Source organism: Macaca nemestrina, chromosome 8 (assembly GCF_043159975.1).
Source record: "Macaca nemestrina isolate mMacNem1 chromosome 8, mMacNem.hap1, whole genome shotgun sequence".
NCBI classification, from domain to species: Eukaryota; Metazoa; Chordata; class Mammalia; order Primates; family Cercopithecidae; genus Macaca; species Macaca nemestrina.
Window position 1 is genome coordinate 25,801,196 of NC_092132.1, and position 14,777 is coordinate 25,815,972.

General features: G+C 39.5%; 1 protein-coding gene across 10 annotated transcripts in view; it reads left to right on the top strand.

Moving 5' to 3' along the window:
* Window positions 1–14,777, top strand: part of LOC105468526 (ectonucleotide pyrophosphatase/phosphodiesterase 2) — a 118,439-nt gene that overhangs the window by 77,797 nt on the left and 25,865 nt on the right. For 6 of the 10 annotated variants that reach the window (XM_011718744.3, XM_011718746.3, XM_011718745.3 and 3 more), the window contains exons 12-18: window positions 1,591–1,746; window positions 3,753–3,861; window positions 6,960–7,085; window positions 10,556–10,587; window positions 11,316–11,443; window positions 13,591–13,678; window positions 13,836–13,923. In XM_011718744.3, coding sequence (XP_011717046.3) covers window positions 1,591–1,746; window positions 3,753–3,861; window positions 6,960–7,085; window positions 10,556–10,587; window positions 11,316–11,443; window positions 13,591–13,678; window positions 13,836–13,923 — 727 coding nt within the window. The remainder of the gene's footprint in view (window positions 1–1,590; window positions 1,747–3,752; window positions 3,862–6,959; window positions 7,086–10,555; window positions 10,588–11,315; window positions 11,444–13,590; window positions 13,679–13,835; window positions 13,924–14,777) is intronic. The other 4 variants (XM_011718748.3, XM_011718749.3, XM_011718753.2 and 1 more) reach the window with 1 other exon arrangement.

The window sequence follows — 14,777 nt, forward strand, 5'->3', positions numbered from 1 at the left end:
ATCCTGAAATGCAGGGAAATTTGCACCTGTACCTCCCATCCTCTTAATAACCTCAGGCTAAAATTTCTAAATTCAGGCTAAAGTATGGCTGGTCAGTGAAAACTTAGCTCTCATCTACCTCTAACATTTGAAGAAGGAAATACATGCAATATAATCACTGGATGAAAACCCAGTTTGACTAAACCCTACTCTTCTGCTCCTCTAACCTGCTGCAATCGGAAGGGCTCACCTTTGGAGTCTTTGGAATGTTGAGGTCTCTTGCAAATGGCATAGAGTTTGATGGGCCGACTTGAACGCTAGCAGAATGTATTCAGTGACCATGAAATGGAAAATCTTCTTTTACTTTTGCTGCTTTTCTTATGGAGATTTGCCTAAAACTAGGAGCATTAAAAAACAAACAAACAAAACCAAAGTCTTTGGGGCTGTCTTTTGATCGCTCTAGCGGAGAGAGAGGATGAGACAGAAACAGAAGTGCCTTTGCCATGGCTTGCCCTGGAAACAGTGAAATCGCATGGCAGATGTTCCCCTTCTTGGATACACTAACATTGTTCCTCCTCCTGCCCCTTCCTGCATCTGAATGGCTCTCAAGACAGTCCTCCCGAGAGAAGTCAGTGAGGTAGACAGCAAGGCTTGCTGCTTTAATTCACCTTTGCACCATCAGCAAATCAGGGGCCTGTTTTTCCTCCAGCATTTGGAAATCCCAAAAGGTTATCTTCAGTTTATGTGTCGACTTTACTGCTCTCTGGATTTTCAAAACAAAATCCATAGCAGGCAACTCCCCTTAAAAGCAGGTTTCTGATAGCAAGAGCATAAGTAGACTCTTTCTTGGTCTGTATATACCAAGACAAAAAAGAGATGACTTTTTGATGACTTTTTAGATTTTACCTAATTTTAAAAGAGACTTTAACTTAAAGTTCCTCTGTACTAAAAACCTCAGTTGTCAGTGAGTTCTCTCCTGCTGAAAATCCTGATTTGTGGGAGTACGTTTATGATTAAGGAGGATTGCTTATTATTTATGTTTCATTCCATCCTTGGTTTTAAAATTTTTCACTGGATCCTTGCCAATGAAGGTGACAGTTGCTTTGACATATTTGCTGGCGTGAACAGAAAGATGCCTGTCAGATTCTGAATTGGAAACACTTACATGAACCTCATTGTCATCTTGAAATGACCAAGTGGCTAGTATTTGGCCTACTTTTAAGTTAGTTCTTTATAAATGGAGAGCTTTTCATAACCAAAAACCAGTCTCTCCCTAATGCAGGAATTATGGAATACAGAGCTTGTCTAATGTCACCTTCACATACATCCACAAATATCAGCCAAAAGAAACCCACATGACTAGATTTTCTTGAATTGGATTCTTGTTCTCAGTGAAGAAGCTGTGACAGCAGCATCAACATCAATTTAGGAGGCTTCTCTCCATGGAGTTCCTCTAAGCATCCATCCCTCATTCCAATTTTTTCTCACTTAAGGAGACTTAGTTATTCTAACTGAGACTCTGCTCATCCCAGATGGGAAAGTGTAAGCTTTATATCTGACTCAGAGGGACAGACGACTTCTGAGTCCAGCCATCTCTATCCGCCAGTACAGGAGAGTAGTTATGGCTCACCTTTTACTCCGGCTAAGAGACCTAAGAGGAAAGTTGCCCCTAAGAGGAGACAGGAAAGACCAGTTGCTCCTCCAAAGAAAAGAAGAAGAAAAATACATAGGATGGATCATTATGCTGCGGAAACTCGTCAGGACAAAGTAAGTTTATCTATTGTTCCAAAGCTTTGTGGCGGGCAGGTCTGAGTTGAAGGTTGCCTTCAGTGCCTTGGTTGGAAAATCGGCTGAGCAAGTTTTAGAAAACTCTGGTGCGTTGACCTTGGCTTTGAGTCCAGAAGAATGTGGTACTTCAGAGGTTAACAGTGATGTGAAGACTGCCTGAACTCAACATGACAGAAAAAAAGAAGTCTTATCCTTTTTTTAAAAGAGTTAGTTGCCCTAAAACTAGTATTAACATTTAGGCTGGAGTGACTATTAAGATTGGTTTTGTTTGTGCTTATTCACAGAATCAGTCACATGGTTTGTGGCCCTGGTTCTTGAGAACAACCCTGCAAGGTAAAAGGGAGTATTCTCAAAGCCAATGTGGATTAGAACTCAATAGGAAGTTGGCTTAGATTAGGGGTCTGCAACTTCAGAGATCAGAAAAGGTGTAGATTGTAGAGAAGGAAATAGCTAAGACAGAAAGAAAGAGAAAATAATGGGCGGATAGAGTTGTATGTAATTTCCACAAGTAATGTCTACTCTTCCCAGTATGTTCAGAAGAGCCTGTCAGTTGTTGCTTTTACTAAAACCTTTGAATACCTCTGAGGCAATATCTTATTTGTGATCCTCTGAACTGATCCCTAAGAAGTAGGTTCTGGATTTTACCTGAGTCATCCTGCTGAGTAAAGGAAAATAAGTCATTGCCAAAGATCAAAACATGTTGTGCATTTGGTATTTCTTTATCTAGACAGAGATCTTCAAGGAGAGCATGATTTTCTCGGAAGCAAATACCACTTTGTTCCACACCTATTAGTCCCTTCCGATTATATTACACATCTCTTTCTGAAACTTTCAACTGTGACTTCCTCCTTGGGATAGGACTTGAAATACTGACTCCTGTCATGAAGAATAAAACAAAAGTTTACACCTGATTTCCCTAATGAAATAATAAGAGGAAAGGTCTTGATTCATCTGAGAAGATGCTAGTGGAAGATGATATGTGTCTGAGTAAAAATGATATTCACATCCCTTCTGTTCTTATCTTAATCATCTTGGGTATATGTATGTGACTGTGAGCTAAGCTATAAAATTTCATCTAAATATACTCCCTGTATCTTTCTATTCTTTGTCTGATGAGATGTTTCTTAAAAATCTTTCCATTGCACAGCTAAAGATGAAAGAGAGACGGAGAGCCTCTAGTATGTGAGAACATTCATGCTGTTAGAAACTTCCATTTGAAGTAAGAAAATGAGAGATGGATAATGTTTCTTAGGCTTTGGAAATGGTCTTCAGGAAAGAATTGGGTTTTCGTATTTTGTTAAAAAGAAGAAACCTTCTAGAACAAACTCATGGTTCATTTCTGTTTAAGTTAGGACTCTTATAGATTCTTGTTTCACTCAAAATCAGCTTTAAAAGAACTAAAGTGAGAAGTAATAATTTATTTCTTAGAATAGGTTCTTCTGTTAAGAATCTATTGCTTTCAGACGCCAACATTTAAATTACTTAGAACAAGATAGATCTCATTGTATTAGTGATATTCTAATTTATTATCCAGTGGAGGGTTATGATTTTAACCTCAGGACAGCTTTGCATTCACTTAGTGTCTATCTTCTTGCCATGGTTCAAAATCTAATGTGATTTCACTTAGGGAACTGTCCATCTGACTTTCTGTCATCAAAACTCTTGGATTTAAAGGATGCTGTCACATTTTAGAAAGTGATTTTATCTCTTACAGAATTTTCATTAACAATATTTTTGACATTTTTATATCAAAGAATCTTTAAAGGGATTGGATGAGGAGAGGTTTTAATTCTCTCAAAAGAATACAAATATAATGTGCTTAGATCAGATCTCCATTAAGAATGGCAGGTAAATCTCCCCAGACAAAGCTCTGCCTCTGGGCCGGAAGTTTTCTTTCCAAAATGTTCTAGGGGTAGAAGATCTATGAGAGACTGAAAGGGAAAGAAAGAAAACCCTGTGGGGACTAACTTGCTTCTTTTTCCCAGATGACAAATCCTCTGAGGGAAATTGACAAAATTGTGGGGCAATTAATGGATGGACTGAAACAACTAAAACTGCATCGGTGTGTCAATGTCATCTTTGTAGGAGACCATGGTAAAGCTTTGTTTTTTCTTCGCTAATAGGATAGATGGATAATGTTTCTGATCATATTGAGGAAAAGAATCCTTGCCCTTAGAAGCCGAGATTCCATTCTTAACCTCCTTTCCCCTTTCTTTAAGATGGGGATAGAAATCAGGTCATGATTCAAAAGTATGAGATGACCTGAGAGATCCCTGGGTTCATTTTGATCAAAAGCTGGGACTTCTTATATATTTCTGTTATTTGCAGGAAAGACCTTTCTACAAAAATCTGTCTCTTATTAAAGTGATGCAGACAGTTTCCTTGTGATATTAATAGCTTCTTCTGTGAATGTGACATATCAGGTGATAATCCCCATCCCTGCCAGCCACATCCCCAAAAGGAGCCCATGGAGTTTATATGGTTAAAAAATACATCCAAATATGATAAAGAAGCAGAGACATAGGATTCTTGTCAGAGAAGTGGCATGTAAGTCAAATGATTTCCCTGAATCCACCGAGGGAAGTCAAGCTCCAAACCAGAAGGCCCTGCTGTGATTCAGATGAGTGATAAAGAGAGGAAGAAGCATTATAGGAAGTAGTTCTTCTAAATCACTTTATGAAGTAGAAAAATTTATGACCAATTCTTTGAGGAGATCAAGAGCATCATAAACATTATGTGACTATAAAGCTGGGTGGGGGGTGGGACTCAGAGACATGCAGACTCAGTTCTAGAGAGTGTCTCCTGTATTCCGGAACTATTAGATTGAAACAATAACGTTGGAATTTGGGGCTTCTCCCTTCTAGCGGAGTTTGGAAGATGAAAATTGGCTGACTCTTTGGCAGTTCTGTTAAGAATGGCAGGCAAATCTTCCTAGCTCTGGTCCTGAAGGTCTTTCTAGAATGTCCTAGAAGATCTATGAGAAATTAGAAAAAAAAAAAAAAAAAAAAGCTAAAGGGATTAACTTTCTCCTCTTGAGTGGGCTAGATGTAACCCTTTGCAAAGTCACGCTCCATGCGTTTGGCTTGGTGGAGAGCTACACACAGGTCAGAGAAGTTGGAGCATGCGTCAAAGCTGATCCAATTTAAGTTGCCCAGAGGTGTCAAGAGCATTTGCTCACATGCTGGAGCCAGATGTCTTAGTAGAAGGGTCCCAATGAGTCATGTGCTGAGGCATTGTAAAGGTCATGGGTAGGTTAAAACCTTGGCTTATCAGTGTGCAGGCTTCCAAGATGAGCAGATCCATTTGGTTTGGGACAACTACAGCACTTCTTTTTTTTTTTTTTTTTTTTTTGAGATGGAGTTTCACTCTCATCGTCCAAGGTAGAGTGCAATGGTACCATCTCGGCTCACTGCAACCTCCACCTCCTGGGTTCAAGTGATTCTCCTGCCTCAGCCTCCTGAGTAGCTGGGATTACAGGCACCTGCCACCAGGCCCAGCTAATTTTTGTATTTTTAGTAGAGATGGGGTTTCACCATGTTAGCCAGGCTGGTCTCGAACTCCTGGCCTCAGGTGATCTGCCCACCTTGGCCTCCCAAAGTGTACAGCACCTCTTTCTTAAAAGGTGGTATGGTTTAGTGTTTTAGGGCATGGTCTTTGGAGTCAGAATGAATTTTAGTGGAGTTCAAATTGCACTGTGTCACTTAACATCTACATGACACTGTACACCTTTTGTGGCCTCTCCAAGTCTCAGTTTCCTCATCTGTCAGGCGAGAACATTAACACCCCTCCACAAAGTTAGTCTGCAGAGTGAAGACTGATGATGCTTAAGGAGCACTTAGCACAGTGCCTGATGGACTTCAAAAGTAAGGGAGATTTTTCACATTTGGGGTGCCATAAGGGACTGCCTAGAAATAAAACAAATGGGAGAGGCTTTCAGCCCTCTATTAATATGTATTTGGGGACTTTCCCTTCCCGGGCGAACATTGTACTAAAACATAGCAGCTCTTCGTTGCTCTATTTTTCTTCCTAAGGGTTTAACCGTTAAAGTGCAAGATATATAATCTTTATGCTATGTGTTTTTTCTTGCTTTTCATTCCAATTTGTATTAAACAAGGGAAGGTTCTGGATCTGGGATCCCAGGAGGTGATTATTTGAATTTTACCAGATCTGGGGTACTCTGGGTTGTATTTCCTTATTTTAAAAGCTTAGGGCATCCTTTACAGGATATGAATATATGAATATTCTCCAACAGGATTATTTTCCCTGTTAGAGAATATTCATATGTTGAATTGTACTTAGCAATATATTAAAACGTTCCAGGTCATCTCATACATTTCAATAAGGTCTCTAGTAGCCTCCATAGTCTATGATGCTAAGATTTGAGTTTACAACAATGTTTTAAATAAAAGCATTTTGATAAAGGAATTTTCCTTGGTGGGGACACGCAACAAATCTTGGGGTGGAGGAGAAATATTTGTTGTTTTAAAAAATTCCCTACCTAGAACCTTCTTGTGCTTTAGTTGCTAGCTTTCAGTTCTGACTAATTACATTGTTTACAACTTGTTTTCAATGTTATTTTGTTTTTCAGTTTGGGTGGTCATTGGAACTGACATTTTTCTTTCTCATCTCTTGTTGCCAGTATTGTTTTGTCAGTAACATCCAAGGCCACCAGTGGAGACAGTGAGGACTGGTGATTATGTACTCAAGACAGGAGATATATTAGAGAGTTGGAAAATGCCATTTTGTGAGAGACACAGAACTGTATATTCCATTTATGCCTCCCCCAACTGGGAAGAGTTTGAAGCAATCTAGGGTTTTTTTTTTTAAAGAATAGATATTTTTCATAAAGACTCTGTAAATAGTTGTGTTTATTGTTGTTGTTGTTGTTTAAATCATGGTGACTTCCTTTGTCTTGCTGTTCTGGCTGCATGACTTAAAATGTAATTGAGGTAATGCATTTTCACCCTTCTGTGCTTGCAAGATGACATGGCTAAGTAAAAGTCTAGAGAAAAGATTATACAGAGAAGCCTTAAAACATTTAAAGTCAAATACAAAAATCTCAAAAGTCAGGGCTCTTCCCACTAAGTTATTGAAAACTAACTAAAGAGATGCCTGATGTTATCTTTAGTGTCTATGTTAAGATTTTCATTTCAATATTACCTGAAAATACTCTTTTTTCTCCCTCCCTATAGGAATGGAAGATGTCACATGTGATAGAACTGAGTTCTTGAGTAATTACTTAACTAATGTGGATGATATTACTTTAGTGCCTGGAACTCTGGGAAGAATTCGACCCAAATTTAGCAATAATGCTAAATGTAAGTTGATTCTTAAAACATTAAGTGGTTAGAGTGGTAATACAATGGAATAGGTAAAGGCTTGTTTTCTAAAGCTGAAATACTTAGGTAAAAATTCTGGCTCTGCTACCACTTAGCTGAGTGACCTTGAATAAGTCATTTAAACTCTAAGCCTCGGTTTTTTCTTCTGAAAAATGGGAATGATAAATGCTGCAGCTATCTGTAGAAATTAATCTATGCATATTGCTTAGAGTGGTTCCTGGCACATAGTAGCATTATATAAATATTTGCTCTTATTCTTATCATGTGGAAATTGCACTTAGTTTGAAGCATGTTCATGACCGCAAACTTCTGTTTATAAGGTAAGAATTTTTTCAATAAAAAGTTCAGGCTGGTCCTTTATAGCCAAAACTAGAGGATCTGTGTAGGGGTTGGAAGAACCACATTTGGACTGTGAGGGTTCCTAGGAGCCTTGTGGAACAGAGCCCATTCTCTTTGTAAAAATGACTGGTAGAACCTAGTAGGAAAATATATTAAGCCCTTGGGAAATGGCAGATGAAAGATTAGAAATAAAAATGAACAGGAATAATCTTGTCACTTATGTTTTACATGTTCCGGTTATGATCTACCACTGATACAAACTTAATTTGTGGACTAAGATTTTTAGGTGCTGTCTACCCAGCTTTTGAGAAGTCCATAGTTTTCTTGGGGTTATGTCACACTTTGAAAAAAAAATTCTTTAAGGTTTTTAGCCTTGGGATTAAGAAACCATTGACACCAACCTTACAGCTTTGGAAAATTAAGTTTTTCCCTAACTACGTCCCTGAGTCAACACAAATGGAACTGTTCCAAGGTCAGCTCCAGGCAATGTTGTGAAATAAACAAAATGTGGGTGTTTCTGCCCTCTCTCCTCCATGACCTTTCCTGCTCCTGTGTTCTCCCTTTTCTGCCCTCACTTAGACAGGACACAGTCACTATGGCGCCCCTTGATTTTAGTATTTGCACTTCAGGGCTATGCAAAAAAGATTTTCTCTATTTTTAACAGTATTTATGACATTAGTACATGTAATAGGGAGGTTGGTTTGGAGGGGGAAAAAAAAAACTTCCCATGGCCCATGAAATCATACCTATCAATGATGAAAAGCTTTGAACCTTACAAGGACACTTTCCAATGTGGTTTCATTTTGTGGGAGACAGTAGCATGGGGTGGTGACAGGCACAGATGTCTGGGTTCGTATCTCAGCTCTGCTCGGTACTCACCATGTGAGCGCCCTGTACCTCTGCTTCCTCATTTACAATGTAAGGATTGTTAGGAAGATTAAATAAGAGATGGTGTTTACATAATTTAGATCAGTGCTTAGCACATAGTCAAAGCTATATACAGGTTGGATATGATGATGGTGTCTTAGTCATACCACTATTTCTGAGACTCTGCTGATCCCAGATGGGAAAGTGTAAGCTTCACACACACACACACACACACACACACACACACACACACGCACTTATTTAATCATTTTAATAGCATTGTGTGATAAGTGTCACTATCCCTTTTATAGACAGTAGAAATCAAGGCTCAGAGAGGGGTGAAGGTACTAGCTTCAAGGATGGTGGTTAGTAAGTTGCAGGTCTGAGATTTGAAGCCAGAATAGCTGAACCACTGCCCTTTGTTCACACAAAATGAAGACTGTTAGCCTGAAAAGAATGAGTTCTTCAGAACTGAAGGATTGATGTCCCCAGCATGGACTCTGGCATTGGATATTTCCTAGTAATTCTCTGGGACTTATCTGAGTACATGCTATTTACTTTTCTTCATTATCAAAGACCATGAACTTACTCTGTCTCGTCCCTTTGAGGAATATGATTTATGAGGCCTGGCTTGCTCAGTCAGATTGCTTGAGTGCCAGAGTGCCAACTCCTCCTCCTTCTGAAAACCCATTGGCTTAGTGAGAATTTGAACAGCATTTACCTCCCAGGGTTACTGTGAATGACCAGAGAGAAAGTGCCTGCAAAGCTCTCTCTTTTTTTTTTTTGAGACGGAGTTTTGCTGAGTTGCCCAGGCTAGAGTGCAGTGGCTCCATCTTGGTTCACTGCAACCTCTGCCTCCCTGGTTCAAGCAATTCTCCTGCCTCAGCTTCCCAAGTAGCTGGGACTACAGGCGCCCGCCACCACGCCTGGCTAATTTTTTTGTATTTTTAGTAGAGACGGAATTTCACTGTGTTAGCCAGGATGGTCTCGATCTCCTGACCTTGTGATCTGCCCACCTCAGCCTCTCAAAGTGCTGGGATTACAGGCGTGAGCCACTGCGTCCGGGTACCTGCAAAGCTCTTATAGAAAGACAGGTACATAGTATGAAATCTATCTGGGCTATTTTTATTTCATTATTACTTATTTGGTTTCCAGTAAGAGATGCAATTAAGGCCAATGGAATACACATTTTAGTTTTGGTTTTCAAGCTTTAGAACTAAGATTCTGAAAATACTCTTTGGAGTCTGTATATGTATACCCCAAGGCAAGTTTATTCATGCATTTTTGATGAATATGAACAAATATTTATTAACAAATGTGTATTGAGTGTCTGCTCTGCACAGGCCCAGGGATGCAGCAGCACGTGATACAGATAAGGCCCACTCCACTGGTATTTAGATGCCAGGGAGGGCTGCCTCGTGATAGTTGCTATCTCTTCTGAACACAACTTTCGTTTTCTGCTGATTCTGTAATAACATACTGAAGCAAACTTCCTGAAAACAAAACAAAATCCAAGCAACCTACAATCTCCTCTTTCTCCCCACATTCCGCCCAAAAGGGGAGCTTCAGATAATAGAATCCCGTCCACAGTTTATGCACAGCCATCATTTACATAGTTTTGCTTTCAGCTAGTTCTGAGTATTGACTAAAATCTTTTACTTGATGCTATTGAAAACAAAGGAGGTGCACGCACGTGTGCGTCTATGACTGGAGAGGTGCGGCTACCTATGTAATTACGCCCGGGATATAACTAGGGAAACAAAACTCTCTTTTAAAAAATAACTCAATGGATTAGAAGTTTATTCTTAAAGTGGGTGAAGACTTGTTTCAAAAATCTGCAGATAAATAATAAGTTACATTAAAAGCCCCAAATGCCCAGTTTAGTTCCTGAGGTCAAACTGCAAATAAACTATGTCTTGAGGGGAACCATTAAGGGGAACTTAAAATAAGAAGCAATTTACCTAGCAGTATCCTGGTGCTATGGAAGGAGGAATTCCCTCCAGAAGAGCTGAACTGGACCTAGGAGGGCAGTTTACTGTAGGATTTGTTCCACTTGCTTAGCTGCATTTCAATAACTGAAATGTTGAATACCCACACACAATTATTTATCTTTCAAACAAAACACTAAAGTGTTAGTCTTCTGTGGGATGGAAGGAGAAGGAACTGAGTATCTTGCTGCATAAACGATTTCTCTTGGTAAAGATTGTTATTTCTTCTGAAATCTTTCTCCTCTCTTTGAACAGATGACCCCAAAGCCATTATTGCCAATCTCACGGTAAGTGTTGCCAGTTGTCCCGCCTCTGCCCTCCCCAGGCCTCTGCCCCTGGAGCAGCCTCCCTCCCGTGTGTGACTCCCCCCAGCGGTGGGCAGGAGGAACACTTTCCTCACTGCCCTGCCATCCTGTATATTTGTTTCCTTAAGAGCTTTCAAAACTTCTGGCCTGTGGTCAGCTGCAGGCTCCCTAATGGTCTTGGCAATGATACAAACGGAGACTATCTGATCCTTCCATTAGAACTGAAAAGTATTCATTCATGATTAAACAAATCTTTACTTTCTCTGAACCAGAACTGCCCACCCACTCTGCTCCATTGTTCCCGGATGCTGGGTAGCAACCTTAATAGCTCAAGAGCATCTAACCAGATAAGCCTAAACCTATGTGCTCCTCGCCTCCCACTGACACCCCGCCCTCAACCACTTGACTTGAAGGAGTTGGGAAAGGCCTAGGAGTGTGAATTGCTCTTAGTGATGGTCTCACAAGCCAGGAATGCATCTTAAAATTCCTAACTCTCCTCGGATAGCCTGTCATATCATCTCCAAGGTTACTTAATCTCTTTCGAATCTATTTGTTTTCAGCGTACATTATTTGATAGAAACAAATTTCATTTATTCCCTAACTAACCTTTAGTTAGGCTTAAAATCTCCTTCAGCTTTCTAGAGAAAGAATTTGTGAGAATTTTTCCAAAAGGCATTCCATCTAAAGTCTGATTTCCATTTCTATTTCAGTGTAAAAAACCGGATCAGCACTTTAAGCCTTACTTGAAACAGCACCTTCCCAAACGTTTGCACTATGCCAACAACAGAAGAATTGAGGATATCCATTTATTGGTGGAACGCAGATGGCATGTTGCAAGGTATCTGGTATATGGGCTATTTCTGTTTCTCATTTCCACAACCACCCTTTTGGCAACTGGAACTATTTTATCATCCTTAGTCATCGCTGAAAGAAATATCAGTTGGAAATCTCACTGTTTCCAAAGATTTTGTGGGCTACGTAAACCATCAGTGATGAGACAACATATCTCTATGTTCTGGGTCTCAGCGTCGTGGTGTGTCTTTGTGGTCTGTCAGTGCATCTGTGTGTGTGTGTGTGTGTGTGTGTGTGTGTGTCTCTTTCTTTCTTTGAATTTACATTCTAACCTCTATTCTTACTACTTGGGTAAGTCAAAAGTATAAATGGGACCTTGCCCTAGTATATTGGGTTGATTTGATCTCAGTTGTTGAGACTTTGCTTGTAGCAATATTTATAGAGGACTTCAGAAAATGTTAACGTTAAAAACTCTGTTATTGTGGGCACTTTTTACATTGCTTTAAATATTCCCGATGTTTGCCTTCTATTGAACTACAAGAGACTCTCCAATGTTGAAGAGAAGGTTCCTTGCTTTTGAATGTGGTCTAGGACATGTCTGGAGGCTCTAACAACTTGCAATGAGTTAATTATTAAGGATTTATCCATTTTCACAGAGACCTGGAAGTAGCTGTTTCCCACTCACTCTTACTCCAACTTTCTGCTTAAGAAAAGTGCTGTTAATTTGTCTATCTCAATAATTGAACAACTGCCACATGCACTCCAGCTAGGTACTAGTTTGCAAGAGAGAGAAGATAACAAGAAAATATTTAGAAACTCTAAGTTCTAAGAAGAACTTAGAACTCTAGAAACGTGTATCAGTATGGGACGCTTAGAGAGACGCATGGGACAGATATATAAATATCATGCTGTAATTTTATGGGGTGTACTTAGAGTTAAATATGTGGGATTATGAAGAAAGATGTATGAAGAACAGGAATTATTGGAGTCTTTTAAAACAGTTGTGGGAAATCCTCATGGAGAATTTACAGGGATGTGACTGAAATTAATTGGCTAAGTATGTGCTCCTGAAGAATTAATTGGCTGAGTATGTGCTCCCTTTTATGTGTGGGGCAGCTTGGAAGGGGTCACACTGGCGCAGGTAGTAGGTTCAAATGGCAAAAACATGGGAGCTGAGTAGAAGTTAAGTGAAAGATGATGACAGTTGGGCAAATTAGTGTAGCCCAAAAGCAGGCATGTTGGTTAACAATACATCTTTTAAATTGAACTCTTCTTGCATTGTTGAGGTATTATATGCGTATGTCTTATTATCCCAAGCCCTTATTATTCCAAGGTTGGAGACCCATGTGTTAGATTTTTTGTTTTCCCAAAGCACTTTCAGTGCTATGCACACATAGGTACCTAGGAAATGTTTGTATTAAATAAACATGAAAGTTATTTTGGAAAAGGGTCACATGACACTTTTGCAAAAGGTGTCTTCTGTCACAAAAGGAAAGATCAGATGGTCTTGATGTCTAGAGTATTTCTGTTTTCTGTTTCTAAATGAAGATGTTGTCTAGGTGAGCCATGCTTTTGTCAGATATGTCACGATTACCGTTAAGTTGGCTGCTTAGTTGTACTCTAGTTGTATTGTATATTGATAGATAAAGTTGCATGCAAACATTTTTATAGAATATAGATCTCCATTCATTGTTTAAACATCACATATTTATTTTATTTTAAATTTTAAATTATTATGAGTATATAATAGGTGAGACATCACATTTTTTTTAAGTGCCTACTACGTCTTGACACTGAGCCTAGGGAGGGGTACATAGAAATGAAACAGACAAACATGGTCCTAGAGTCGAGAATCTTACAGTCTTGGAGCTAGTGAAGCACCTAGACAGGCAGAGCATGACTTTTGACAAGTGCCCTACTTGGTGTCCTACTTGGTATAAGCACGAGGTTCAAGGAAAGCATCATGACTTCTGTTCACAGGTCTCCATTTATCCTGCAATAACTGTCAAAGAAAGTCACTTGGAGAAAAGAATAGGATCCTCTTTTCATCGTCACAAGAAGGATGCAATTAAAATAGAGACAAATAGACTTTCAAAAGCCCCTTCTTAGAGTTTCTTTGTACCCTGAAATTACCTTTCTATCAGAGTAATTTCATTAGAAATCCTAACTGATCATGAAATTGTTTCAATTTAGGAAACCTTTGGATGTTTATAAGAAACCATCAGGAAAATGCTTTTTCCAGGGAGACCACGGATTTGATAACAAGGTCAACAGTATGCAGGTATGATGGCACTACTGTGAATTGAAGTTGTGTTTTAGTGATTCTTTGAAAGAATAAGTAATGATGGTGTGAGTGAAGTTGTATGGTAGTCATAAATAGAGGAAGGGTTCCTACCCAACAATACTTAACTGTTTTTGTTTTTCTTTTCTTTTGGAAGACTGTTTTTGTAGGTTATGGCCCAACATTTAAGTACAAGACTAAAGTACCTCCATTTGAAAACATTGAACTTTACAATGTTATGTGTGGTAAGTCACTTATTTAATCAAAACCATTGAAACAATCTTTAGTTAGTATATGATCTTTCTCAATGTCAGAGAAAGAAATGAGGTGTCTATTTTCTGGGACCACCTCCTCTTCCCCACAAAAGGTTATAACTTGCCCATTGGTTCAAAGACAGAATATTATCCCCTTCTAAGGCTTCTTTGTCTTCCTTCAACAGTTGACTAATGGGGCGTTTTCATAGTGTTGCTGTTGGCAGCCTCTGGCTGGTCTAACATAGCATTACAGTTTGACACCTCTGGTCAGAGACCTGATGAAGCAAGAGTTCTGCACAGAGCCCTCTCCACCTCCATCTCTCACATTGCAGCCCAGTTAAAAATGTTGCCAGCTTGCATCCTGGCCAGCTATTTATGTGCTCTTAATTATTTTTCTTCCTTGAGCTTCTAGTTGCTGAATGAGGACAACTTTTCCTATTTAGTAAGGGAGTGCCAGTCTGGTGGTTAGAGGGGGAGTCTGCAAGTCGGGTCTCCTGGGTTCTTTTCCCATCTTGGCTGCTAGCTCTCCCCTGTCCTGCCTCTGAGCTCAAGCAAGTCACTGAATATGCACTTGGCAACCATTCATTTGCTATGAAATCAGCCTGTTCATGGCTCAGTGGCACTTCATGGGACAGGGCCAAAGCCTCCTCACGTCCCCACACTTCTGTGGAGTCATTAGAGGGCAGACTTCTAGTTAGCTATTGATTATAATTCTCATTTCAAAAGGTGGAATTAAACAGTCCCAGAGAAGTGCAGAAAAAAGTGATACTGACATGGATGGTCCTTGGGTTGTAACTATCACAGATACGGGCAATAGTTAATCAAGGTCTTGTTCCTTCACTCTT